The following is a 27,581-nucleotide window of genomic DNA, read 5'->3' as shown; positions in this document are numbered from 1 at the left end:
TATTAGTTCCTCCAACTATGGGTTCAGTTTGAAAAATCCAGCTGACCTTGCAGTGTGATTTTCACACTTTGGTACTTGTTTTGTTGACACCTTCTAAAATACATTTCCCTCATGTAGTCCTTCTGCTGGTAGATGATTGTGGGAGCAAGTCCTTGTTCCCAAAAAAACCAAAGTTCCTTAGTTTCCAAAAAAAACCAATGAAACCTGTACACATGTACTGGTTGAGCTACTTTTTATATGCTATATTTTATCCAAAACTACAGCAAATGTTGTACAAGTACCTCAGAATGTACTTTCAGAGCCTACATCTCTTTTACAAATGTCAGGGAGAACAGCATGTGCTTTGACTTTTTTCAACTGTCTCCTCCAGCTCTGTCGTTTTCAAAGATAATTTTTGTCCTTTGTTCTTATGTTTTTTCCTCTCTTCTTTTTGATATTTTTCCTTATATTTTCTTCTTAGTCTTTTTCTTTTCTGTATTCTCTTTGTGGGGGTTTGGGTTTTTTTCCTTCTTTTTTGTGGTTGTTTTTTTTTCTTTCTTTCTCAGTATTCTGGGTCCTCTGGGTTAAGAAGAGAAGATTGGATGAATGGGGCAGTACGTAATGTAATAATACCAATTTTTATTTCATTTCAAGATTAACATTTTGAAGATAAGTTCAGCAGGCAGTGATTTTAATCAACTGAGGATGTCCAGAATACAAAAGAAAGCAATGCTTGATTATAGCAGTTTACAGTTTTACAGTTAAAGATATGAAAAAACACAAATAGTCCCTTTGGGAAATGAAATATAATGGAAGTGTGGTTATTAAAAACTAGATGTAATGTACACTAGTTATTACCTATTACTCTAAATCACCATGAGATGCAGGAAACATACCAGATAGATAAAACAGCCTTCTTGGAATATGTTGCCTTGTTTTCCAGTGGATATTTTTTTTCTTCTTAAGCACTGAATTGATTTGGGGTGTGGAATTCATTTAGGAGCATGTACATTGCCCTTTTTGGAATGGCTATTGAAATGAAGTTGTTATCTGTACTCAACTGTAGGTCATGTTTCCCCTTACCCCCAGGAAAACTGCTTAAAGGGGCAATCACATAGACCAAGTACTAATAGATATTAGTTACTTATAGTTAATGATGTTGCCAGCCTTGAGTGTTCCACTTATCTTAAAATGGAAGTGCATGTTGATCTCCATTTCACAAATGGAAAAATTGAGTCAGATGCAGTTCAAACGACTTTCCTGAAGTCACTAGCAAATCACTGTCAGATCTGAAGATAGAATCCAGCAGCCCTTTCCCCTGTGTGCTGCTTGGTTATGTACAACTCTGAAGCACTGAAGTAATTTTGGTTTATGCTTTTATAATGCCTTTATACTCATTTCACAAAGATCTGAGCATTGTTACAGTTTTCAAGATAATTTCTCTTGCATTTGCCAGTGTCCTGTCCATCACTGAACGATTTGATTGTGTTACTACCACCTGGATCAATCAAGGGTCTTGCAGTTACAATATAATTTCTGTTGTCGTGGGTGGAAATGGATGTAAGTACATATAAGTGGAGGTGATAATTTCACATCTGTACCATCATTGTCTTCCCTTTTCCTAGAGATTTTCTGAAATCATTCTTATAAATAACAATATTAAATTTATCCTATGGATTAGAGTGAGGTTGGCCCAAGGAGGACATCCAACTTCACCCAGTGACTTTGCATAAATCTGTTGTTATTCCAAGCATGCAGAGATGCTGAGGCAACTGTTATGTCAAGACGTTTCTGTGATCTGTCAAATTAATATGGATTAATTAAGCAGAAGATAAATAAAAATTAAGAACTTTGAGAGTAAAATTGTTGGCACTTGTAACCTTGTGTTGGGTTAGCCTTGGCCACCAGCCAGTTGCCTACCCAGCTGCTCACTGACTCCACTTTTCCATGGGATGGGGAGAAAATGGAAGGAAGGTAGGAAGATTTGTGGATCAAGATAATGACATTTTAATCAGGAAAGTAAAAGCTGTACACACAAGCAAAGCAAAAAGAGGAATTCATTCACTACTTCCCATCAGCAGGCAGATATCCAGCTGCTTCCTGGAAAGCAGGGCCTCTGCATGCATGGTGGTTTCTTGGGAAGATAAACACTGCAACCGTGAACGTCCCCTCTTCCTCCTCTGTTCCCGGATGTTGATTGCTAAGCATGATATCAGATGGTCTGGAATACCTCTTTGATTTGGTGGTTAGCTGTCCCATGTCACCTTCTAGTCCTGTGCCCACTCCCAGGCACAGATTCAAAGAACAGGACTGTACAGGCTTCTATGGAGAAAATTAGCTCCATCCCAGTACAGCAGCTAAACACAGTTCTGCAGCTCTTGATGGCTGAAAAAGCATTTTACTTAGCTAGAGTATTGAAAAACCCAGCAAAACAAACCTTCTAAAAACACCATTTCTAAGGAGCAAACAGCAGCAGGCTAGTGGTTGTCATTCATAACACTAAAATGATGCAGAGAACACTGGATAAATTGGACATTAACTGTTTGCCCACAGTGAATGGAATTCTGTCTGAACATCTCTGGCAATCAGGTAAGAAAACTGCAACATCAGAGCCTCTCTGAAATGTCACGTGCTGTAAGAGATGGGGATTACAGAATATGGAGCTTTGTGTCAAATGACTCTGTATTCATTTCCTAGAAGAAAAGCAAAGGTGAAATTGGTAGAGACATTTAATTAGCTTATGTGCCAGTAGGGTTTTTGTTTGTATTTAATTAATATCTTGATCCGTGACATGGTTATAGAGAGGCCTGTGTTCAGGCAGGTAGCAAGAGAAGGCAGTGGAAAAACCCTATTACTTATTTCCAGGCACTTACTTAATTAAAATACAAAACAGACAATATGGTCTCTGGATTTATTTTTCCCAAGTAGTCTATAAGCAATAAGCTGAAATTGCAGAACAAAAAAGTACACTGGCACCTTCTTGTCTTGACCTTTGAGCTGCTGCCTCTCTGAGACATAGGTAACCCAGGTCCAGCTTTTAAAATGTTGAGAACTTTGTCTGCCTAAGCCCAGCTGGCAGCCCTGAAATCCTACTGGTAGTAATAAGCCTTGAAGTTCATTCACTTGTATGGGGTTCTTTGAAAGTCCCATTGGGGCGATGTACATTTGGAGTTCTCCTCATGTGGTATATTCATCTCCTTCCTCAGTAACACCTAGAAAAATTAAAGTTGTTTGCTGGTCTTTCTGAAATGCTTTTCAATGGAGAAGTCATGGTTTCTAACCCTCTCACTTCTGGCTCTGTGAGTCAGTTTTCCAGCTGACTCACCAGCCTCTTGAGCTGTGGTGGGTTTGTTGTGCCCAGGTCTCTCATTCTTGCCTGTGCCTTGCTGCCAGCCCTATTTGTGTCTCTGTTAGTTGGCATTTTCTAGCTGTGAGGGTAAAAAAGGATCATATTGAGAAACTGCAAGGTCCGTAACTGGGATTTCTCTCCCCTACACCTGAGAAGCTGTTAGATACAAGTAGATACAAATAGAGTATACATAGGTAGCCCTCCGTTGGTCTGTAGGTGTAGAAAACTTAGGGTTGTAAGTTGTATATACTATTTTTTTGTTTCAGTTTTTCTTAGGATTTCTTCCCTATGCTTTTAGAAGCTGAATTACTACCCTTGGTATTTACAGCCTTTGTTCATACCAGCTTCATTACAGCTTGGGTTTGCAAGAGTATTTGCTTGCCAACACTGGACATCCCCTTCCTGGAACTCCAGGCCCTGGCATTCCCAACTGGCTCACTTTTAAAAAGTATTACTCAGAATCACAGAATGTCTTGGGTGGAAGAGACCTTCAGGGTCACCAAGTCCAAACTCTGACCAGCATTGTAAGCTCACTGCTAAACCATGTCCCTAAGGACCAGGTCCACACGCAGTTTAAAACTTCCAGGGATGGTGACTGCACCACTACTCTGGGCAGACTATTACAATGTTTGATAACCCTTCAGTGAAAAAATGTTTCCTAATATCCAGCCTACACCTACCCAGGTGTACCTTGCATCCAGTTCCTCTGGTACAAGGAGAAGAGGTTTTCTCCCTCCTCGCTCCAACCTCTCTCCTTTGAGGTAGCTGAAAAGAGCAATATGGTTTCCTCTCAGCCTCCTCTTCTCCAGACTAAACATTAAAAGCAATTATCACAGAATCATGAAATTGCCATGGCTGGAAAAGACCTCTAAGGTCACCCTGTCCAACTTCCCCTGCCCCTCAAAAAAATCACCATCCCACTAGAGCGTGTCCTGAAGTGTCTCATGTGGAAGGTTTTTTTAATACCTCCAGGGATGGTGACTCCACCCCCTCCTCGGGAAGCCTGTTCCAGCATCTGACTACTCTTCCAGTAAAGAAATTATTCTCATATCTAGTCTAAACCTCCCCTGGTGCAACTTGAGGCCATTTCATCTAGTCCTGTCATTACTTGAGAGAAGAGGCCAACACCCATCTGGCTACAGCCTCCTTTCAGCTAGTTGTAGGGAGTAATAAGGTCTCCCCTCAGCCTCTTCTTCCCTAAGCTAAACAATCCCAGTTTCCTCAGCCTCTCCTCATAGGACTTGTTCTCCAGACCCTTCACCAGCCATGTTGCCCTTCTCTGAACTCACACCAGCACCTCAATGTCTGTTTTGTAGTGAGAGGGCCAGAACTGAACACAGGACTGGAAGAGCAGTCTCACCACAGCCAAGTACAGGGGGATGAACACGTCCTTTCTTGGGCTGGCCACACTGTTTCTGATACAAGCCAGGATGTTTTTGGCCTTCTTGGCCCACCTGGGCATGCTGCTGGCTCATATTCAGTTGCGTGTTGACCAGCACCCCCAGGTCCTTTTCTGCTTGGGAGCTTTTCAGCCACTATTCCTCAAGCCTATAGTGTTGCCTGGGGTTGTTGTGACCAAAATGCGAGACCAGGCACTTGGCCTGGTTAAACCTCATACAATTGGCCTCAGCCCATTGATTCAACTTGCCCAGGTCCCTTTGCAGAGCCTTCCTGCCTTCAAGCAGATCAACACTGCCACCCAACTTGGTAGCTTCTGCAAACTTGCTGAGGAAGCACTCAGGCTCCCCATCTGTATCATTGATAAAGATATTGAACAAAAACGGCCCCAGAACTGAGCCCTTGGGGACCCCACTGGTGACCAGCTGCCAACTGGGTTTAACTCCATTTGCTACAGCTCTCTGGTCCCAGCCATAAAGGCAGTTTTTAACCTAGCCAAGAGCTATGAGCCACCAGATTCTCTAGAAGAATGCTGTGGGAGATGGTGTCAGAAGCTTTACTAAAGTCCAAGCAAACAACATCCACAGCCTGATGGTCAACATACAATGCTTTTAAATGTTAATTGTATAATCAGTGGATTCAAATGAAGATTTTTGTTAGTTTTAGTAGGTTTAAAATTGTCACTAAATCAACAATTATATTTTAAAATAAATACTTTAATTTTTTTTTTGTCATAATGTAATGTGAAAGTATTTGCATCCTGTAAACAAGTCAGAAAACATTTAGGCTTTTCTCATTTTGTTGTGACTTGTATTTATAATAGCAGAAAGCTGGGTTTCTTTTAAAGTCTTATTAAAGGCTATTCTGGGCTGAAAACTGCTGAACTGAATTTGTATAAAACCCAGTTCTCATGTGTACAATTAATTAAAATGCATTGCAACTACAACCAGCCCGTAAAGAAACACAAGGGACACTTGCAAGGAAATAACTATGATTTAAGCTGAGGGTAAAATGCTGGATTCTTTGTGTCTGAGGGATATAAACTCTCTTGGAAAAGAGTGTGCCTTTTGAGGATGTATATGTATGTTTGTTCAGATACATCTTGGAAGTTTGGGTGCTCGCTCTTCACCGTGAGCTGTGGTGTAGTTAGTGCAGGCAGGTGGAACGGGTTAGCAGGGCTGCTGACACAGGTGATGGTTTGGAGTACTCACCTGCCTTATGGGTGGCACCTGGGACATGCTCAGTAGTCAAGCAGTGAGCCTGCCAGAAGGGAAGAAATGCTTCACCCTGAACCTGTAGCCTACAGAAGGTGTTTCCATGAGTCTGAAGGGAATTGATCCAGGTATGTGTGAGATAATCTGGAGTTATGTGTCTATTGAGCCCCATGGAGGTTAGATTTTTTTGGGCTTGCCTATCTTGGAACCTACAGCTTCTAGTGGGTTTTCAGAGGTCTACCCTTCATGTCTGTGGTAGGAGGCTCTGGAGGACTGGCAAGCCCTGCCTGCAGCACCGTGGTGTGGTTTTGTTTGCTGGAGATGTATGCCAGAGAAAATCACTGTGTGATCCCTGCTGTGTAACAGGGAGGTGGCAGTGACGTATCTGCTTCTCAACAGAGTTCCTTTAACTGGTTGGGTGGTTTAGGGAAGGAAGGGCATATGATGTATTGCATTAGTCTTCTGTCTGTAGGGAGCCTTGTAGACTACAGCTGGACCAGGGGAGAATCCCCATTGTGCCCAGGAGCAGCCCTGGGCTGAGGTATGAGCTGCCCCTGGTTTGGATGGTCGGGATGCCAGGCATGGATGTAGGTGCCCTCCACTAACATTAGTTGCTGTTTTAAGTAGGTGTCATGCTGTGGCTTTCACCCCTGGGTGACTCACAGCCCATGCTTCAGCGTTGCTTTCCTAAACTGCACAGCAAATGCTGCCAACAAAAATCTCCATGTTGCTGAAATTACAAGCAAAAGTGGGTGTTGAAGTAGTGTCTTTTATTAAGTCGCTGGCATCGGTCACTGCTGTGTTTCAGTGACTGCCTGGTCATTTTAATATCTGTACAACAATGGGTGCAAAAAAGGTAGCTATAAATAGAGGAGGTCATGCTCTAAACAGTCCCAGGAGGGTGAATATTCTGAAAAGCTGTGTGTTGGAAGGAGGAGTGACACTTCAGAAGTAACTCCTCCTGAACTGTTCCCATGAAGAGAGGAATGTACCTCAGTGTCCCTCTATAAATTTAAAGTGTGTTTTTGTTTCTAAAATGTGTTTTTGTTTTCATTAGCGGGCTTTTGTATTCTGTCTGCTAATTAAATGTATGTACTTCTCTATCCTTTTGATCCTAAAATGAAGCTTGTTCAGGAGAATATGCTTGTTTTACTGTTTGCTTCTGAGAAGATCAAAGAACAGTTCAAAAAATGTGCAGAGTTTGTGGGTTGTTTTCTTTAGTGTGAGGTTTCTTTTTTTTTCTTTTCGTTTTTGGCATCCTACTTGCTGTGCTGTATTTTGCTTCTTTATTAGGAAATTTATGGAAAAAGTTGTTTTATTTTTTGTTAAAAGTATAAAGACATTATGCCTGTTCATTTTGTAACCTTTGACTTTCAACCCAGTCACTGGAAGGATGAAGTGGTTAACATTTAATGAAGAGGTCTTTTAATTAAAATGCTAATTAGACTTTGAAACAAAATAGGCTTTAAGCAAAACAAAAATCTTACAAAAAGTTTCAGATGAGCTTACAACACCCTCAAACCCTCTTCTTCCTCCCCTTGAACTTTTCCTGCTGTCTCTCACCATGTCCTCCTCCTCTGGTCCTCAGAACCCTCCAGAGTGTGCAATACCCCAGTGCTCAGCAGAAACCACAGGGCAAAACCCCCATTCCCTTTCTTTCACATATAAATACTGAAAGTCTGAGACGTGTAATGGAATAGAGACACACTTTTCCACATACTGGTGGGCCTTTTTTTTTTTTTTTTTTTTTTTTTAATTTTTATATTTTTTTTCAACTAAGAAAGGAGGTCTATATGGAGACCTAACAATGCCCTTACTGTTCTGTCAGAAACTGCCTGGCTACATCTTGTTTTATTTGGCCCTCCCTGAATGGCAGTTTCATTTATGTTTTGGGTGTTTGGCAGATATTTTATCTTTGTCAAACTTCACTTTTAACATTTGTTTAGATTACTTGTCACAACACTTGCGATTTTTTCAAACTCATAAGATTTCAGTCAGCTTGATGTTGCTTAGAAGTGATTTCTAGAATTTTTGGTTTGTTACATGTCTGTTTTTGAGCCATCTTGGTTAAGCTGGTTGCTCTATAGTTCCTTTTTTGCACTTTTCCTTTGCTAATAGTGTAATACTTATTTTGAGCCTCTGACTCCATTGATGGTGGGGTAAGTGTCTTGTATGTCCCATGAATAATAAAGAAAGAGCATAGTGACTTTTGTAAAAAAAATGAATGCATCCTTTTTACTCCACCTTGACCAATAAATAAGACAAAACCATGCTGCCTGCTTTGAAATTCTGTGCTGATCAGGAAAATCATTCCCCACTCTTCTGTCTGATAGGTGATGGTAGTTGCTTTCCTACCCATGAGGAGATCCTGCAGATGTTCAGCAGTGCTTAGCTGAGCCATCAATCCCTGAAAGTACCAGGAGTCCCTGCCTGAGTGTCCCTTGGGTTGGTTTTGGGGGATACTGTTGGCTCCCTGGTATCTCTTTGATATTTGTGAGGGGCAGACCACATGCAAATATGAGCTGGTCCTTGGATGCGGACCTGGTTCCACTTCTTGGCTCTCTCCAAGCGAAATAATCTTTGCGTTGAATTTACTTAAGGACCTGCAGTAAGAGATGATGGGGATACTGCTGAGGCTTCCCAACAGCAGCTGCTTCTGTTAATTTAGTTCCTTCTTCAGTCTGAATCTCAAGCAGTGACCAGATTCTCACAGTTTCTGCTGTGGTTTTTGGCTACATATAGGTGGAATTGAATGGGAGAATGTAATGTTAAGTGAGACTGGGGAGACTTGAAGTATGATATTCACACCTTATTGTTATAATTTTTTTAGTTGGTTTTGTTTGGCTTGTTTTGTTTTTTTTTAATTTTCCCTATGTAACCTTTCCTTGCTTAGATGTTCTGTCACAACTGATTTCAAAGGGATGTTTTGCTTATGATAGTCTTATTTGCAGCAATAATGTTTTTAGGATCGCCGTCACCCAAATCTATTTGAACTGGTATTTTTTTGAAAAGTTGTTGATTTAGACATTACATTTCTGAGCTGCAGATGATTTGGCTTGGCAAAAGACAGTTTACCAAAATAATGTGATTGCTGAAATAATTTAGTCTAATACTTGCCCATGCTCTGTTCATTTCTGGGCTTGAGCTGAACTTCAAATGAAGACATATGGACACGGACAGAGTGAATACATTAAAAAAAAAAAATTACAAATGTTCATCTTTCTCCAGAAATTCTGGAGACAGGCTGCAGTCTCAGCCAGCATAGATGAATTGCAAGTGACCCTAAAGCCAACCAGAGGTCAAATGATGGGCCAGGCTGCCTGACATGGGCTGTCTTTGCTTGCCTGGAGCTTCTCCCTTAGCTGCTTGCTGTGGACCAGTTGAGTGGGTGGCAAGCAGAGGGTAATGGTTTGGTATTTACTGAGTTTAAGTGTTTACATGCAGATGCAAATACCGTTTTTGGGGCAGCTAAGGTCCATTTTATTCTCCTTTTCCCTTAAATTGGAAGCGGAATTGTGATTGTCTGGGGAGCAAATGGAGTCCTCTGAGTAGTGTTTATCTGTCAGCTGCTATTATTAATTGATGTCATTGTTTCTTTACTAATATTTACCTAGGCTTTTAACATGGAAGTAACTATACAGATAATCCTAGTGCAATCTTAGAAGAAAGTCAGTGCCTTAATTAGAGAAATGACTTGCTACTCTTGAGCTGTTATTCACAAATTGATTTCTTTTTCTCTGCCCTGCAAAGTGTTTGCCCTGAAATCTGAGGAAGCTGTTAACTAGATGGGTGACATTCAAAGTGTACACTAGCAATTAAGATGGACAAGTAAATTTGACAAAGACAATAGCATTTGTCCTGAAGGAAACCTGAAACATTTGGGGTGAGAGGGGTTGGGGGGTGTGGGGGGGAGCTGGGGAAAGGGAATTCTGAGGCATTTCTGCCTTCTCTAAGCCTCTTTCTGAAGAGTCACTGCAGTACACTGTGTTGAGGGGGAGGAAAAAAAAAAAAGGCAGCAGGAACTCTTGGAGAAGGTAACTTTTCTTTTCACATAACTTTTCTTTCACTATTCTACACTAGGTCCTATAACTGCACAGGATCATCTAGGGAAAATGAGCTATTCAAAAGCATAACAAAATATTATTTTAAGCAGAACACTGGTGATGTTGAAACTCGGTGCCTCTCAATTCTTCTAGAGCCAACAACTTTGAGGATTAAAAACATATGGAATATAGATAACCACAATGCTTGGGATATTATTTAGCATTATTTGTATTATTCAGGCTAGCAAAAACAAAAAGACCAAGAGAAAATCTCCTGTTACAGGGCATAAACCATCCAGTAGATGATGGGAGTTGGAAAGAAATTTTATGGGAAAGTTTTTCTGTAATTGCTCTCCTAGACATTTCTTCATCCTTTCCCTGAAGCATCTGATGCTGACTGCTGTCAAATGAGAGGTTACTGAACTAAACGGGCTATTAATCTGACTCAGTACAGCAATTCCTGTATACCTATGTTTACAAGCAGGCTTTGTCTGCTGAGGGTTGTCTCTCTAGAATAAACCCTCCATTGAAGCAAGGGAAAGGAAATTGTCCAGGAGCTTTTACACTGTTGCTATGTAATTTTGTACGTTGTTTTGAAAAAAAGGGTATCCTTTTTTTCCTCTCCTCTTTTATGTTTATGCATGTTTTAAATTATAAAATTCAGCTTTGTGCTTGATGGATTTACTGCTCAGTAATGTTCAGGACAGTTGAGTAATATAATTACTCAGAATTATGTGCTTTTAAAAATTGAGGGACAAAAGTAATCACGGTTGGCTGGTATGCAGTTAAATGATGGATTCTGTTGAGAAGAGTGTGAACTGGGTGCCTCTGTCACCACTTGCTAGACCTGCTAATATTTCTGTTTCTTCTTTAAAAGCAGAGAATTTCTTAAAGGAGAATATATTATTACTGTGGTTGTTACTAATGAGACCTGGCAGAGGTCTAGTGAAACCAGATTTCTACCTTCACTCATTTTTAATAGAGGGTTTTCTGTTTTGCTTGACCCAAAGAAGTTCAGGGAGTAACCTACCTTTGCAGTGGGCTATATGAAGCAGAGCTGTAATTTTAAGCACTTGGTGTGCCTTGGCTTTGTTACCTCAATCTTAAAATGGGTTTCTGTACTTGTCAAAGGCTTAAGGGTGGATGTGAAACTCAAACTACTTAATTCAGATCTTTTTACAATGTCAGAAAATATTGCTTCATGTAGATGACTTTCAATTCTCTTTACTGCTTTAGAAGGTACATTTAGAGACATGGGATACAAGTGTGCTTTGTTTCACCCAGAAAAATGTGAACTTCATATAAGGAGAATGTGTTTCATTTCCTTAGCATGTGTCAACAACTGGATCCTAGAATTGTGTTTATCAGATGCAGAACTGTTTTTGGAGGATTATCACTAAATCAAATGCTAGACTTGAATTTAAGCTCTTGCTATAGCATTTCCCAAATTTTCTTAGAGTTCTACTTTTAGGCCACTTGATCTTTGCTTACATCTGACATCTTACATCTGATACATATTTGTTCCTCTTTGTACAAAAGAATAAATACTTCTTTCTGTTTCTAAATCATTATAGCCTCGTGATAAAGACAGTGCACCTGATTCTGTTTTTTATAAGGGCCCATCATTACTGTTCAAATGTGCAGGAAAAAATTGTCTGAGTTCACATGTGGCAAAACCGTAGCATAGGTGTGTTACTGTGGTTATAAAATGTACTAAAAGGAAGGCGATCCTGTGGTTTTCTTTAACACTTGGATTTCCATTAATATTTTATGAGTATATCTCTTTTTTTTTTTTTTATAATATACATTAAAAATTAAAGCACATGTTTTTGTCTGACCCCACCAGGGTCAGAGTGGTTGCATGAATATGAAACCTAGACCATGTCATAAATGGAGCTGTTATACAGAGGAATGAAAGATCTAGAGGGTGCTTTTCTCTTGATTTGCTTCAGTATCTTTTCCGTCTCTTGTTATAATTTTGGCATAACTTTTCTTGAAATATTCTATAATTTGTCATTCAGTCAGGTATGTTGCTTGTAATACATCCTCATTTCTTACTAATAATTTTAAACAATTATTTTAACTAAACTGAGGTGTTTTTTCCAGCCATTGTTATTGTGTTATCTGACAGCATACACAAGGTTTGTGCTTGGGAAAGGGGGATCTTCCCATGTGTCATCAAATTAAGTAGCAGTGACCGTACCCAATGTGTTGTTTTGTGCTTTTTCTCCCAGTTCTGCTCCCTTCCCTCCTACCCCAAAGACTCGCTATGCCACATGAAGTGACCACAGTTCTCCCAGGCTCACAGTCCTTGCAGTGATGGACTCCATGGTGAGAAGTGCAAAACTTTGTCTTAGGATCAATATGGGTAGAATATCTTCAAGAACTTATATAAAAGAAGTGATAGCCTTTATAGAATTCACTTATTTTGAGACATAAGCTCACTTACTTTGAGGTTGGATGGGACTTTGAGCAACCTGGTCTAGCAGGAGGTGTCTCTGCCCCTGCAGGAGGGTAGGAACTGGATGTTCTTCAACATCTCTTCCAACTCTAACCATTCTGTGGTTCTGTGATTATTTCCATTAGCTGGCATCTTTATTGCATTCTCTTGCTTTTTTTTGGCCTGACTTTTGACCTGCTCTAGCATATGGTACTCTTGAGACCCCATATAATGTCTGAGACCTGTTTTGCACAGACAGCTGGGAAGAGGATGAAGTCAGATTAATACTGAAGGATATGCTGGAACCAACATGTCCCTTTCAGCCATCTCTGACTGGAGTGTTCTGCTTAGTGATTTATTTTTTTTTTTTCCCTGATTATAATCACAGAAGAGTGAAGTGAGTTTCAAATGGTTCTGTCTTACTAGGTAGTATATTTTTTCTTTTGGTTTTTTTTTCTGGCTCGCCCAATGTGTACATCTGTTGAAGGAACTTCAGGTGCTGTTAGAAAAGTGCTCTCTGTTGTGACATGTCTGCTTTGACATTCCCAGTTCAAAGATATGCTCTACTTGGCAGCTGGTATTTGTATAGTTAAATCAGATTGTCTTATCAGCCTTGGGCACCCATCTGGGCTTCCCAGCTTCTAGCTTCTCACTCTTCTGCATCCTTTGCTGTGCATTGGGCTGCTGGATCCTGACTTGTGAAGTGCTGCTGTCCTGAAAATTGTATAGGAAGAGCCTTGATAAGGTTTATCTGCTGCAGAGGGGGAGGCATTTATCAGGCATGTAACAAAGGTGGTATGGAAGGTATAGCTAATGTGCTCTCTGGCCCTGGATATGTTATTATTATACAATAAAAGCAAAGTACCTGACAGAGTGAGTTGGACTGTACTGCTGAGGATGCACAAAGGAAGGACAGGGCAGTGCATCAGAGACAGAATCATGGAATTGTTTTGGTTGGAAAACACCTTTAAGATCATCAGTTTAATGCCCACAGCACAATTTGAGGCCATTTTCTATTGTCCCATTACTTGTTACTAGGATGAAGAGACCAACATCCACCTCACTACAACCTCCTTTCAGGTAGTTGGAGAGAGCGATAAGGTCTCCCCTCCCCCTGCTTTTCTCTGAACTAAAATATCTCCTTTCCCTCAGCCTCACAATGCTTGTGCTCTAGACCCTTCACCAGCTGTGTTGCCTTTCTTTGGGCACACTCCAGCACCCCAGTGTCTGTTTTGTAGTGGGGGGCTCAGAACTGAACGCGGTATTTGAGGTGCGGACTTATCTGTGCCGAGTACAGGGGGACAATTGCTTCCCTAGTGCTGCTAACCACACTGTTTCTGATACAGCCCCCAAGGATGTTTTTGGCCTTGTTGGCCACCTGGGAGTGGGAGATGGTGGTGTCAGTAGCAAGAGATGGGGCAGCACTGGCTTTTTCTCAGCAGCATATCTGGATTGACTGCTGGCACGCAGGATGGAAGTGCTGCTGGGAGCTTTGGGAGCATTATGTCTCCTACTGGTTTTATTTATTGGTGTGTGGGGGTTGGAGGTTGCAGAAATGAGCTTCCTTTTCCCAAGGGTGAATATCCCTGCTGTTGTTCTGCTCCTGGTAGTTCAGAATTGGTTAGAGTCTTGTTGAAGGAAGTGCTGCTTGACTGCACCCTGCCCTGCTGCAGGAGGAGTCATCTCGGGGATGGTTGGCAAGCCAAATCTAGCAGCTCCTATGTGATTCCAGATCTGCTGAGAGCTTTACAATTAACTCATATATCAAGATGTAATTATGAACATTTCACTTTTCCTTTCTTGGATTCTTTCAAAACTAGTAATTTTAATATGTTATGTAGCCAGTGAAGCTGAGAGATCAGTGATGCTGATGCATTCAGAGGCCAAATGCTGCCCTGTTGAGTTGAGGTCAAGGTTAAACTAGTTAGGGCTAAAATGCTTAAACATGACAGCAGATTTTGGCAGATCAATATGCCACATGATAGCATATTACCCATCTCCATCTTTAAGCTTCTGGCTGCAACTTCTTGCTGCACAGTGCATGTGAAGTAATTCAGACTGGTTTCCCCATCCACAGAAGTGGAAACTTGTTTTGCATTTGCCAGTGGAAAGATGCTTTCAGAAATGGGCTTGTTGGGAATGATTGCTGTGGTTAATTCACACACTTGCTTATTCTGCCAGTATACCTTTTGATACAAAAGTCCTATTGCACAGACTAACATGTATGACAAGAGTCTCCTTGAGGTTTTTCTGGTGCTTAACCTCCTGTTAGGTTTCTTTTTGGAAGTGATGTGTAAGGTCGTTGTTCCCTTTTGTCTTTCTGATAATGTGATTCATCTGTCCAGTACTTCTTGCAGAATAATTCTGGGATATAGGTCTTCTGAATGTGTTAGGATGTGGGAAAGATATGCTGGTTTGGTGGCTATCATGACTGATTGTTGCATTTCTGTCCTTATGACCTGACTGATAAGGTTTTGCAGCATTTTCAGGTGATTTGAAGGATGACTCTAAAGATGCTTACATGTGCAGAGTTATCTCAGCATATTATTAGCATTTTGCAATTGCTTTATTGGCTCCCTGTTAAGCAAAATATTGAGAATAAAAATGCTGCTTTTATTCTGCATTCCACTCTATAGCTTTGTCCCCTCCTAGTTAATGGTTGCACTTGTTCCTAATTTTGCTACCCTGTTGTTGCTGTGACAGGGAGCTACAGAGAACAGAGGTTTCCAAATAAATGTTCATAATTTCCACCAGCCCTCTGGCATATTCTGCTGACCCTAGGGGAGTCTTCCTGGGAATACATTGGAGCTTGCGATATGTAATAAGTGAAGGTTCAGGAGCCTGGAGTAGGCAACAGAAATGTTGTCTTCTGGGTAAAGTAGGACTGAAGACTCTAATAACTTGGAGGAATTACAGAACCTTTCAGCAGGCATGCTCCTAGACTTGCCATGTATAACAAAAGATGATAAATTATGTGTGCTATTTTGTGTTAGCACAGTGTCCTCATCTCTGTGATATTAAGATGACAGATGCATCTCTAGTCCAACAGACTAGTATTCAGAAATGAAGTTCACAACCAGTGCTTGAACCCTATTTTTCCCCTGTTCCACTTGGATCGCCTTCCTCACTTGACAAAGGGGTGCAGCAAGGGTACAGACTTCTCTAGCTCTGAGGAATTAGAATTTCCAGCCTTGTAACACTAGAAATAGGACTGCTGACAGATTAAACCTGCCTCCTGAACAGTGTCTTCCCTCCTAACTCTGTCTGGGGGATTGAGAAGCCAAGATCATAATTTCACAATTCAGGCACATCCCTCACAAAATATTCTTTAAGGTTTCTCAGACAGCTTCCTGAATAAACATTAATCATTCTTTTTTTTTTTTTTTTTTTTGAGTGAATCCACCTGCTTACCTTAACAATAAGTTTAGATTAGTCAAGATAGCAGAAATTTTCTTTGCAGTAAAGTGGACCCTTGCAGATCCTTCTCTGTGTGGCATATGAAGTGAAGTGTGCTGAATTGAAACAGAGCCCTCCACAGTGGTGTATGTTTCCCAGATTAAACAGTATTTTATTCTGTTATTTGTTTATCTCAGTGACTATGTTGAAGTCTTTGTTTCTTTTCATAGCATGTGTAGTTCACATAGTACACTGACCCTTCTTCAGTGCATTTCCAGGCATCGCATCTGTGCCATGATGGCACATAAATTGCTGTCTTTATAGATTGTCTGGGTATTGAAGAAAGTGTAAGTGGAAACTGAAGTTCTCAAGCTTTTTGGTCCTTAAACTGGTGATGAAAGTAAGTGTAATGCCATGACTTGTAGCTGGCATTAGACATCCAAATTGGCTTAACTGACTGATGGGTTCCATTCTCTGTGCCACGGATCCTGCATGGATCCATGCAGAGGAAGACCACCTGAATGATTTTGGGCAGGGACATGATGTGCTGCTTTGCTTTATTATGATGGTGCTGCTAAGACCAGGACTTCTCTCTCAGGAAGACACCTCTGATACTGGACAGACAGATGAGACTTGCTTCTCTACTGGAACAGTCATCTCTAGTCTTGTTCAATGAAGGATAAAAACAAATACTGAAAATTTAATCGGCCCGATATTTCCCCAAATTATCAGATAGTGACTTCACATCATTGACACTGATGTGTAGCCATCAGCACTAGTGTTTTCAGCACCTGCCACTAGTAGAGCATTTGATAAGCTTCTGTCATAACTCATGGCTTTGCTGGTGGAGATCTTTAGATCAGCACCCACTTGTCACCACTGGTCTTGCGTGTCTTTGCGCTCTCTTAATGAAGTATCTTGCCATCCTCTTTCAGGGGTTCATCTGCAGTGCTCATCGTGACCATAGAGTGTTGGACTTCCAAAGAGCTTTATTTTCTGTCAAGGAGCTGGCCTCCAAAGCTGCTTCCCACTTCTGCTTCTGAGCAGATGAACTACTTCATTCTTTTAATGATCCCCAAGCCACCATCATTTAATAGGGATCTTCTATCTGTCACCAAAACAATAACATCACTTGACCCTCTTACTGATCTCGGAGGACTCTTAAAGGTTATAAACAGTCAGCATAAGGCCTATTTAGTACTTGCAGTGTTGGTAAGTGCTGTATTTGCCATTGGTCACTATGACATTTCCCATCAGCTAGAAGGTTAAGGATGAGCACTCTGAGAGCATACTTGGGAGTTTTCACTTAGTTCCTCCTCATTCTCCTAGCTATAACACCACCTTGGAAGAGTGCAGGGATACTTGTAAACATCTTCATGTCTCATAATGTTGGATAACATTACTGAACAAAGACAGCAGTAGGTGGTTTTCCTTGCTTTACTCAGCCTTCTCTACCCTGGCTTCCCATCTCTTTCCAAGAGTCCTCCTCTCATCATTGGGATGTTGTCTTGGGGTGCTTTGTCTCCAGATGGAAAGGTCAGTTAACTGCCAGGTAAGGTGAGGACCTTCAATGGAATTAACTTTTTGCTGAACTGGAAGTGTGTCCCATACTGGACTTCAGTGAGATCAGTGATGCTACTTTTCTTTTATAGATAGTTTAAGGTTCTGGCCCTTGGCATCTGTAAATCTTCCCAAATTTTAGCAGTCTGTTGGCACTGCTTGTAGCTCACTTTTGTTGTCTGCCTGGATTGGATGATGAGAGGGGAACCCAAGAGGCAGGTTCTGTAGTCTCATCAATAGTAATTTTTACTCTTTGTTGACTACCAACTTGCATAAGAAGCATGTAGGATCAAACCAATCTGTTTGGATACATAGGACTGTAAAGGACAATTTGGATCATGACATCCAGTCTGGTTTCTCTGAACTGGAGGGAAAAACTGTGCTGGAACAAAGGAAGCCCCTTGAAAAAATCCAGTTGGAGAACAAGGCTGAAGCAGTAGTCATAGCACCTTTGATGGTAGAAGCTTCAGGGTTTTTTGAGTTTCTGGCTATATGTGACTTGAGTCACCAGCCTGCTTTAAGAGCTATTTTTGCTGGTTCCCCTCCACTGCTTAAACTGTGGATCATCTAAACTGTGTTTGGTCTGGAAAAAAAACCAAACAAACCAACAATCCACAGGTTTGTTCTGGAAGATCTATTTCCTAAATGCCTGTGGCCCACGCTGATCTGTGTGGTAGTCTCTCATTTTATAATATTCTCAATATGGAAGTACTGTTTTACATCCTTAGAAACATTATTAAGGACCAACAGAGAGGGCAGTGCAAAAACAGAAGTTTTTAAAGTTGAGGAGTGAAATTTGCAACAGTTTACTTACACTCAGGGAGTTACCCTCCTTTTGGTTTGCATAAATGAAAGAGAACTTCTTTTCTTGACAGTCCATTGGAATTTTTGAATGTGTCAGAAGAAGGAATGCATTGAGTTACAAAGCAGAATATCTTATTTACTAGTACAAAATGTATTCAGAGCCCCTTGAATTCTCAGCAGAAAACTGCAAGAGTCCCTTATAGAAGTGATTGAAAGCCACTGCACAGGAAATCAACTTCTCATCCTGTGCATAAACATGAGCCAATTCTGCTATATTTGGCTCTCAGGGCAGTACACACAGTAAATTGTTAACCCCATCACCCACCTGACCTAACCATTTATCTTTACTTCTCAGTATAGTTTTGGCAACTGCTGAGTAATGAAAGAAACAAGGAATGCAGATAGCTGTAAAAAAAAAAAAAAAAAACAAACCACCAAAAAACCAACCAACAATCACCTCCCCCCGACACACACCTCAGTTACAAATAGCCCTTTAAAACAGCAAAAAGAGCAAAAAATAAGAAATTGCCTGTTGAAGTGGGAGAATCTTAAATATATGTCATATAGAACAGAATTAACATCCTTGTAGTAAAACAGACATGTGAAGCATGGCTTTTCAGTCCTTCACATCTTTTCTTTATGCTGGTATTGTGCTAGCACAAATAAATTAATAACTCTCATGAATCTTTGTGGAATAAATAACCACAGCACTTTTCAGATTTTGAAATGTAAGCTCCGTGTGTTTTTAATGTTATATGTTATACATGAAGGTTGGCTAAAATAAGTTATTCTGCTTCTAGAGTATTGTCCCCATATGAGGATTCAGGCTATGTACTCACAGCTGCTACTCTCCAACATGGACTCTCAGTTCCACTAAAATCAATAGCTGGCACAGCAGGGCACTGTTGTATGGTGTGTAAATAAATGGGTATCATTGTATCTCACTTTTCTTTTTTTTTCCCTTTTCAGATTTAGATTTGCCTTTTCTCAGGCATACATCAGTGTGTATTTGCAATGCAGGCAATATCAAGCATATCTGCTTAGGGAAAAAAGAAGCTTCCCCCCCCTCTTTTTATCCTTCCCAACAGGATTTTCAAATAAACAACAATTGCATTAATTATATTAATTATGTCTTAACAGTCTCAGTCAGGAAAAAACAAATAAAGCAGAAATCCATTTTGCAAGTGTCAGCTTTATGACAAAAAGGAATTCACAGTTGCCCAGCAGACAGCTATCTTACATGCCAAGATGTAGGAAAAGTGTTGTAGTAATAATGTCTTAATTCTGTTACAACAATTTATCTTCCCTCCTCCCATAAGTCTTGCACCTATAGTTGAAAATATATGACAGTTGTGGTTACGGGATGTAAGAGCTACAGATCTGCTTTTCAATAAACTGACTTTGAAGTTTGGTTTAATGCATTTTCTTTTTTATTCATGCATCTGGTCATATAGAGTGGTTTACTTTTTTTGGCTGCAGACTTGGCAGATACAAAATGCAGATGTTGTTCTTCTGACTTAAGCTGCTATTTTAAGCTTTTTGGCCAGCGGTTGAAAATTTTAGGCTCAGTTGTTTATTTGCTTATCATCAAAGTGGTTTTTGTCATATAATTCATATGCAAGTATTAGCTTTCTGTGTTTACTTTCAGAGTTTGAGATTAACAGTATGATCTTTTTTATTTTCCCTTTCCTTTTTTTAAGCCAGCGTGCTCTTTCGATTAATAATACAGTAGAATATGTTATGCTTCAGGGAGCTTTTATTTGCCAAAAAAAAAAACCAACAAACCAACCCAAAACAACCAACAGCCCCACACAAAAAACCCCAAACCAAACCTTCACATTGTGCTGTGGTGCTTTCCCTTTAAGAAAACCATATCTCTCTCCAGATGCCTGCATCTCTTTGATACAGAAGGGTACACTAAGTTCCATCTATAAACAGAATCCACTAATTAAGAGTAATTGCTTCGGAGATTGGTACAGACTATTCAGCATCAGATGCATGTTCCTCTCAGATATCCATTAGCCTCTAATAAGATAATGCAGATGTGCCAGTCTGTTTCCTGTTTCCTTCTATTGTACCTTTATTGCCGTATATGGACCAATGGGATGGGCTGAACAATAAGTGGATGTCCTTTTGCTCCCGGAGCCCTTCTCAAAGGAATGTTTGTTATTAGATTGCTTTTTCTGTTTAGTTCCACATCACTATGCTAATAAAGGAAACATAACACTCCAAAGGCTTTTCTTTTTTTTTTTTTTAATACTGCCCATAGTAACTAGTTTATTGTTTAATTAAATCTTGTCAGATTGCAAAGAAACAAAAATGCGGTCAATGGGGACTGGTGGAAAATGGAGTCACACCCCTTTTATGAAGTAAAGTTTCCATGCAATTTTGAGAGCTTAAAGGCAGTGTGCTTATCATGTTACTGTATCTGACTGATTTACACTTGAGTCGTGCTAAGTCTGAATTATTCAGTACTCCTGAATGCAGCACCACCAGCTAGCATAATAGAAAGCATATGCATAATCAGGGATTTCAATACAAACTGTACATTTAATACAGTAAGGTTTCTCAAAATTATTAGGTCTTGGCTTGTTTTGAAAACAGCAGTAGAGTATGTCTCAAAGCCACCTAATAAATACGGACTCCATCAACTCTGTCCCTTGGGAAAAAAAAATGTAATGTATTGTTTAAAGGTTTTGCATTCAAAAATTTCTCTGGAGTTGTTTTTGTAGCTGGCAGAGGAGCAACTTGCCTCTCCCGACTTACTGCCCAGGCTGCCCTCCGAGTCCAAAGGTTCCTGTTTTAGGAGTTAGCCTAAGATTTAAGAGGGGGGGGGAGACTGTGGGATTTTAGGCATTGGCAAGAAAATGGGAAATAAACCTAGAAGAGACTTCCTCTGTGACCCTGGAAACTTTGGGGGCAGCTATGCTGCAAACTCTTGGGCTTAGAGCAGCAAATTCCCCAGCACCCAGCTCTGCACAGAGCTTGTCCCCTGTTGGGGTGCCTCTCCTGCCTTCATGGTCTCATCTCCCAGCTGAAAAGAGTTGTTTGCTGTGGTAGAAAGGTGTAGGTATGGTGGATTTAACTTAAAGTTTTCTGGATGCCATGGTCACGGATATATATGTTGCTGCTGCATTTCAGACATCCATGCAGGTAGGGCAGAACTCCCCGTTGACCTTTAAAGAAGCGAGGGAAGAAAAAGAAAAAAAGGCAAAAATCGTGCCTTGCTTGGAATGCTGACAACTTAATTCCCTGCTGTGGACAGTGAGAGAGGAGGAAGAGGAATGTGGAGTGAGGGTGGTGTTGGCAGAAGGGAGGACAGGCCATTATCTTCCCACTGGCATGGGCCTATAGGCCAAGCCTCCTGGCTTGGCTTCTTGCCTTATCCAGCTGTTGATGTACATCAAAGTCACCTGTAACAGCAAAGGAGTTTTATTAATTAAAATAAAAACTATTGACAAGTGCAAAATTCAGAAGGGTTATTTATATAATAATAATGATACCAAATATTGTTAGCAAATATTAGCTAAATTGTAAAATAATGAAGATAATTAATTTAATGTATTTTAGGGGAACTGGCAGATGTGTGAAAAGCATGACTCTACAGTAAAGCATACGCAAAGTGCATGGGAAATTAAGAGGAGGAAAAAAAAAAGTTGTGTCCCTGTTTATCCAGTGAAATTTAGAGCTTATATGTGAAACCTTGTGGTTTTAAACTTCTGCTCAGCTACACAAACACCAAGAAGAAATGTAGACAAGATAGATACACCTGCTGTATTAACTGCAGCTGATAAATATGCTGTCTGCTCTGTTCTGGAGCTACTGTAACCTCCTTTCCCTATGGCCATCTGCTTTATCACTGAAGTCAAGTCAATAAAAGACCTGTAAAAATCAAAAAGTAGGCATATGTTTTGTCAAAGAAGAGTCATTGGCTGCTTTTCAATGCAGTGTAGTTCACAATGTGATCATCACTTGGTGAGCCTTCAAAGAAACTATTCTGTATGATTTTTTTTCATTTACTGTTCATATTAAGGGCCCTTGTACTCATGAACAATCACTGAAGACAAGTCCAGTGGAGAAGGTTTTTCATCATATACTTTGTCCTGGAAGAAATGCTTATTTTTTCTGAATGCTTGTCACTTAAAACTATGGATATATCCAATGTTGTGGTTAAGGGAATTTACATAAATTATGCTGAGCTCCAAATTTTTTTGGCTAATAAAATTATAACTGAAAGTATTAGTTTTGTAAGTTGAATTTTGCTTCCAAAATCCTACATCATTTAGAAATAGGTGGCCTTGTTCTGTGATTAATATAATGCATAGATTTGGGGGGCTGTTTCTCATCAACTTTCCTCCCCTCTTTGTTTTTTTGCAGACATTTTGAAGCGTGGTATTTTTGCCGGTTCTTGTTGAATTGCATTAGTAAACATTTTATGAAGCTTAAGAGGCAGGGAAGGCCAAGTATTAGAGGAAAACACAAAGAACTAATGTTTTCTAGAGCTTTAGCTGGTGAAAGTCACCTGTGATGGTTCATCTCCTTGTGTGGTGTTAATGAGTCAATACATTTTGGCTGTTGAGCCTTCCTCGAAAGATCTGCCTCATTTCAGCAGTCTCCAGGCACGTGGTCTCTGAGCTTGGTGTGTCCAACAGCTGTGCATTAGCTCACTATACCCCCTGTTAGAGTCTCATCTCTGCATATGTCTGTCTCCATTAGCAGTAAGGGTATTTTGTGCATAATTTACACTGTTATCGAATACTTACAAGCTACATTTCTGTTCTCCCCAAGCAGGCTGCACTCAGCAGAAATTGCTGTCTGAAAACATGCACAGCTGGTAACCTTTGCTGGTATTCCACACAGAGCAGAAACACTCTGCTGCTCTCTGACAGGCAAACATATGCATGTGAGGTGGTGTGGGTTTTTTTTTTTTCTTCCTTTTTTTTTTTTTTTTTTTTTTTTGACTTGCTCATTTGAATTCTTACCAACAACTGGTAGGCTGAGTAGCAGTGGTGATAGTCAATGTTGCGTTAACACAGATTCCCTCCTCTGGCATCAATTTTGCCTCATGACCTTGATAAGTCATTTTACTACTGCTTCTATTTTCCCATACAAAACCCTTCTTGCCTTTGGTTCCAGCCTGTAATTTCAAAGATTTACAAATAATGCTATATAGGCAGTGGATGTTGTTACTGATTGCTGACTGTAGCAGATGCAAGGGTGTAGCATGTTGTCTGAGAAAACATCATTTATGCAGCCATGGACTGCCTTGTTTTGGGGGGGTTGAGATTGTTCTGTGGCTCCTTCTGTCTGGCGTGTGTTGAAGGAGATGGGTAACTCCTCGTGCAATTTGGTGCATCACCAAGTAAGTCTTTGAAATCATAACCTGAAACTTATCCCAAGTAACAACCATCAAGCTGATTTCTAGGACAGTGATAAATCAGTAATCACTTACCAAAGGAACAAAGGGGTAGTTTTCTATGCTTGTGTATTGAAAGATGAATATTATAGTTGATATACAATTTTCTTCTTCCCACAGACTGGGTCAGCATGAATCTGTAGAGAGCGACTGTCCTTCCAGAAAGAACAGTTGTTCTGTTTAGCAACTGACCTACACTCAGATATCCAGAGTGAGAAGACTTCTTGCCCACGGTCTGCAGAGCAAGAATGTCCCAGGAAAGAGAACAGTAGGAAGCAGCAATGAAATATAGGATGGACCTGATCTAGTGAATTACCTTCTCATCCTCACACAATCCAAACTCAAGCCGTACCTGCAGTCTTGAGCTCCCTCTTCGTTCACAAATTCAGGTGTCTTATTTGCTGGCCTGGAGTGATGCAACATAATATTTACACACTGTGAAGTGTTAACATGACAACCAGCAGCCGTACATGTCCAGTACCAGCTGTGAATGGACATATGACTCACTACCCAGCAGCACCATATCCATTGCTTTTTCCTCCAGTCATTGGTGGGCTGTCACTACCATCCCTCCATGGACTCCAGAGTCACCCACCAACCAGTGGATGCAGCACCCCGTCACCTGCAAGTAAGTGCTTGGTATTAATAGCTTTTATTGACCAGTTTTCCTCTAACAAAGACTGATGGTTTTTGTTCTGAAATTATTTTAAGAGTAATTGCAGTTGTTCATCTGGGATGTATTTTCCTTGGGCAAAGAGCATGCATTTGTTTTGAAATATTGTTTTCACTGAGCCATGTTTTTATAAAAATAAACAGTCAGCTAGATGACATATCAAAGCTGTGGAAACCAGGGGTGATTAAACCTGCTATAGATTTTGGCGTATCCTAAATTATCATGTTAGCTGCAGAATCTGGTGTTGTATGCAAAGAGACTTTGCAAAATCAGTGTATCCGTGAACAGATATGGTTCCTCAGTGCAGAATTCTTTTAAGTTGTGCTGTAATTTATACTGCTTTTGTCTTCTTCAGCTGTTACCTGCTTTATTCCTGGGCAGCTTGTGGAGAGCAGCCCAGTGGATACCTAGTAGGTGTGAGCTGCCTCTGGATGCAGAATTAGCCCTTGAGTCTATGGTTGGGTTCCACATGCTGCACACCTTGTATTTTCAGCACTTTAGAGTGTATTAGCTGGGAAAGTTTGTTTCCATCTCTTTAAAATGAGTATGTGTTTTCTGCTTGGTCTTAGTTTTATGTATGTTTAAGGGGCTCCAAACAAATCTGTCCTAGGTCTTAACTCTTTAAATAGCATCACACAGACAAGATGCATCTCTGGAGGCCTTTTGCAGTGGGTGATTGATGCATTTCTCACCCACATGAGGCAAAACAGAATGTTTTGCAGGTCAGTTTGCTGGGAAGGTATTAGTCTAAATGTATAACTGTGACTGTTCAGTAGGAAAAGGTCTTGATTGAGCAGCACCTTTGCAGAACAACTGCACTTCTTAATAGGGGAAAAGGAGGCTTATTATAGCAGTGCCCCCCATAGCTCTTTGAAAAGAAAGCATGCAAAGTTAGAGCTACAAACATGAACGACAGACCACTGCGAAGACAAAACTTCTGAAGAGTGCAGTTGTGGGGTTTGTGCTACCTAATACTAATTCTGTCTTAATGTCTTACACATGCATTTTTGAAGACTGGGCAGTCTTGAAGTAAAGCAGTTTTTGGGTTGTTTTTTTTTCTCAGTTATATGAACAGTTTTCATCCAGTCACACATGGGAAAGAGGTATAATCAGGTCAGGCTCTTATTTGCCCTGTTTTATTGCAGGGTCTTTATCTTTATTGGAGGTGAAAAAAAGAACACTTTCAGCCAGAAGGTCTACAAGTAACTCCTTGACTTTCCAATCCTGTCAGAAATTACCCTGGTTAATTATCAGAATACTCTACTGAATTTTATCATCCAATATTGTGGGAATGTTCATCTGTTGAAGATAGAGAGTGTTAAGAGGGTAAATGGCAAATTTTTCTGAGGCACAGCAGTAAGTTCCAAATGTGTATGATCAGATAGGCAGTTTTTCTTTCCCATGAATTGTTCCTTTGGAATTAAGAGTGTGTTACACATATTTTATTAATGATTAAGAAACCAGTCAGTGTTCAGCCTTTGAAAACAGTCGTGCTAAGCATAAATTTCTGTGGATATGCAAATAAGCATTGGCTACTGAATCTTTGGGTTTGTGTCTTTATGCCCTGGCCCCTAGGATTTTCAGGGCAGTATTTTTGTTGAGGTGCTTTGCTGCACTGGCTTGTCCTGACTGACCATGTAAGCCTGGCAGATGCTGTGTATAGCTTGAGGCAGTAGTATTTGAAAATACCAGCTAAGATTGCCAAGATAGGGTGACTTGAAAGAGAATTTCTTTTCAGACACAGTCCCCTGCAGGGTGACTCTTCTGGTTTGTACTCCTCTGTTTTCTTGCTTTTGCTGGTGACAGTCTGCCTTGCTTCAAGTTCTGGAAACTTCTGATTCTGGAGCTTGAGGCTAATATTGCTGGAGTTACGGAGAGAAGTTCATGAAAGCAAGCAAACTTGGGGTTAAATTTCAGGTTTTTGGGTTTTGTTGTGGAATTATTTGTTGGGTTTTGATTTTCTTGTTTTTTACGATGAAGACACCCATGGGCTGAGGTTAGTAGGAATGATGGCTTCTAAAAAAATTAGTACTTATTCTGGTTGCTGTAAGAATATAAATCTCTTTTCAAAGACCTGAAGAAGCAAATGTTTGTTCAAACCACTGCTCTTGGTATGTTTGAATCTATTGTACTGTGTATCTTCCAGGTTCTTCTACTCATATAAAATCCATCAGAAACGATTTTACAAAACAGGAATGCTATAAAGATCTCTTTCATGTTTTAAAAGAATGCAGTTCTACAGCTTTTGTTTGAAGTTACAGTTGTCTAAACCATCATGTTATTGTCCTGTCCTATTTTGTTCTGTCTTGGTTTTAGACTTCTCATGATGGCAGATAATCTCACATCAAGCTGCAATGTTATCTTAATCTACTATTGGGTAGGTATCTGTTAAACAGACAACAGTATTTCAGACACACTAATTTTGTGAGCTCAAGGGCCTCAGAATAAGAGTGCAGGATGGAGTGATTTAGTTTCATTGATGTGAACAACGGTGTTGCCTCCATGACCTGTGACCTGGCTTCTGTTTTTATACTGAGATACATAGTGCAAAATACTTAATAATTACAGAGCTGGTCACAGTGCTGAAGAGGTCAGAAGATGAAAAAATACCACTTTTATGCATACATGAACTATGCATTAGCACCGAACGAGACCACGGTCAAGAATGTCATTAGTTTTATAAGTCTGATTGATTTACCTGCCACTGTATTATTACTCCATGCAGCATGGAGCAGACATCTTCTCTCCTGAGATCAGGTGGTGTACAGGCTTCCCCAGTTGCTTTAATAATGAGGAATGGGTTCTATATTTGGAAGAAAAAAATTAGCATAAATTGTTTCAGATTATTGCTTATTTAGAAGTGGACATACTGGAGTCATTCCCATGGTTTTTGGGTTGTGCTGTTTCAGGCCACCAGGGCTTGGCTCTCTGCTGGATTAGGAGCAGCTGTGGGAAATGGATGCTTGACAAAAGTCCTGCAGAGCCTGACATGTTTGCAGGAGGAAAATCATAAAATTTAAGGGAAATATTTGGGGGAGGAATAAGTAAATATGGGCAAGTAGTTGCACGACATCTTCTTCAAGTAAAATTAGCTTAGGGGGAGGTGAGTAGCGGTCATGCAGGCACACACAGGCAGTTCTGGTATGTGGGTGGCACTGCCCTTCATAAGAAGGGGCCCATTCTCACAGAATCACAGAATCAGCCGGGTTGGAAAGGACCTCTGAGATCATCAAGTCCAACCCTTAATCCACTACCACTGTGGTTGCCAGACCACGGCACTAAGTGCCACATCAGTCTTTTTTAAAAAGC

The 27,581-nt window shown here is 40.4% G+C and overlaps 1 protein-coding gene across 2 annotated transcripts in view; it reads left to right on the top strand.

The window, feature by feature from the left end:
- The window catches only part of RARB (retinoic acid receptor beta), a 327,800-nt gene that overhangs the window by 109,963 nt on the left and 190,256 nt on the right, over positions 1–27,581 (top strand). For both annotated transcript variants that reach the window (XM_071735483.1, XM_071735484.1), the window contains one exon: positions 23,720–24,227. In XM_071735483.1, coding sequence (XP_071591584.1) covers positions 24,050–24,227 — 178 coding nt within the window. In that variant the 5' untranslated portion in view covers positions 23,720–24,049. The remainder of the gene's footprint in view (positions 1–23,719; positions 24,228–27,581) is intronic.

The sequence above is a fragment of the Heliangelus exortis genome, chromosome 2, assembly GCF_036169615.1.
Source record: "Heliangelus exortis chromosome 2, bHelExo1.hap1, whole genome shotgun sequence".
Classification (NCBI taxonomy): Eukaryota; Metazoa; Chordata; class Aves; order Apodiformes; family Trochilidae; genus Heliangelus; species Heliangelus exortis.
The sequence above is the reverse complement of the archived record's forward strand: the minus strand, read 5'-3'. Positions and strand labels throughout refer to the sequence as shown.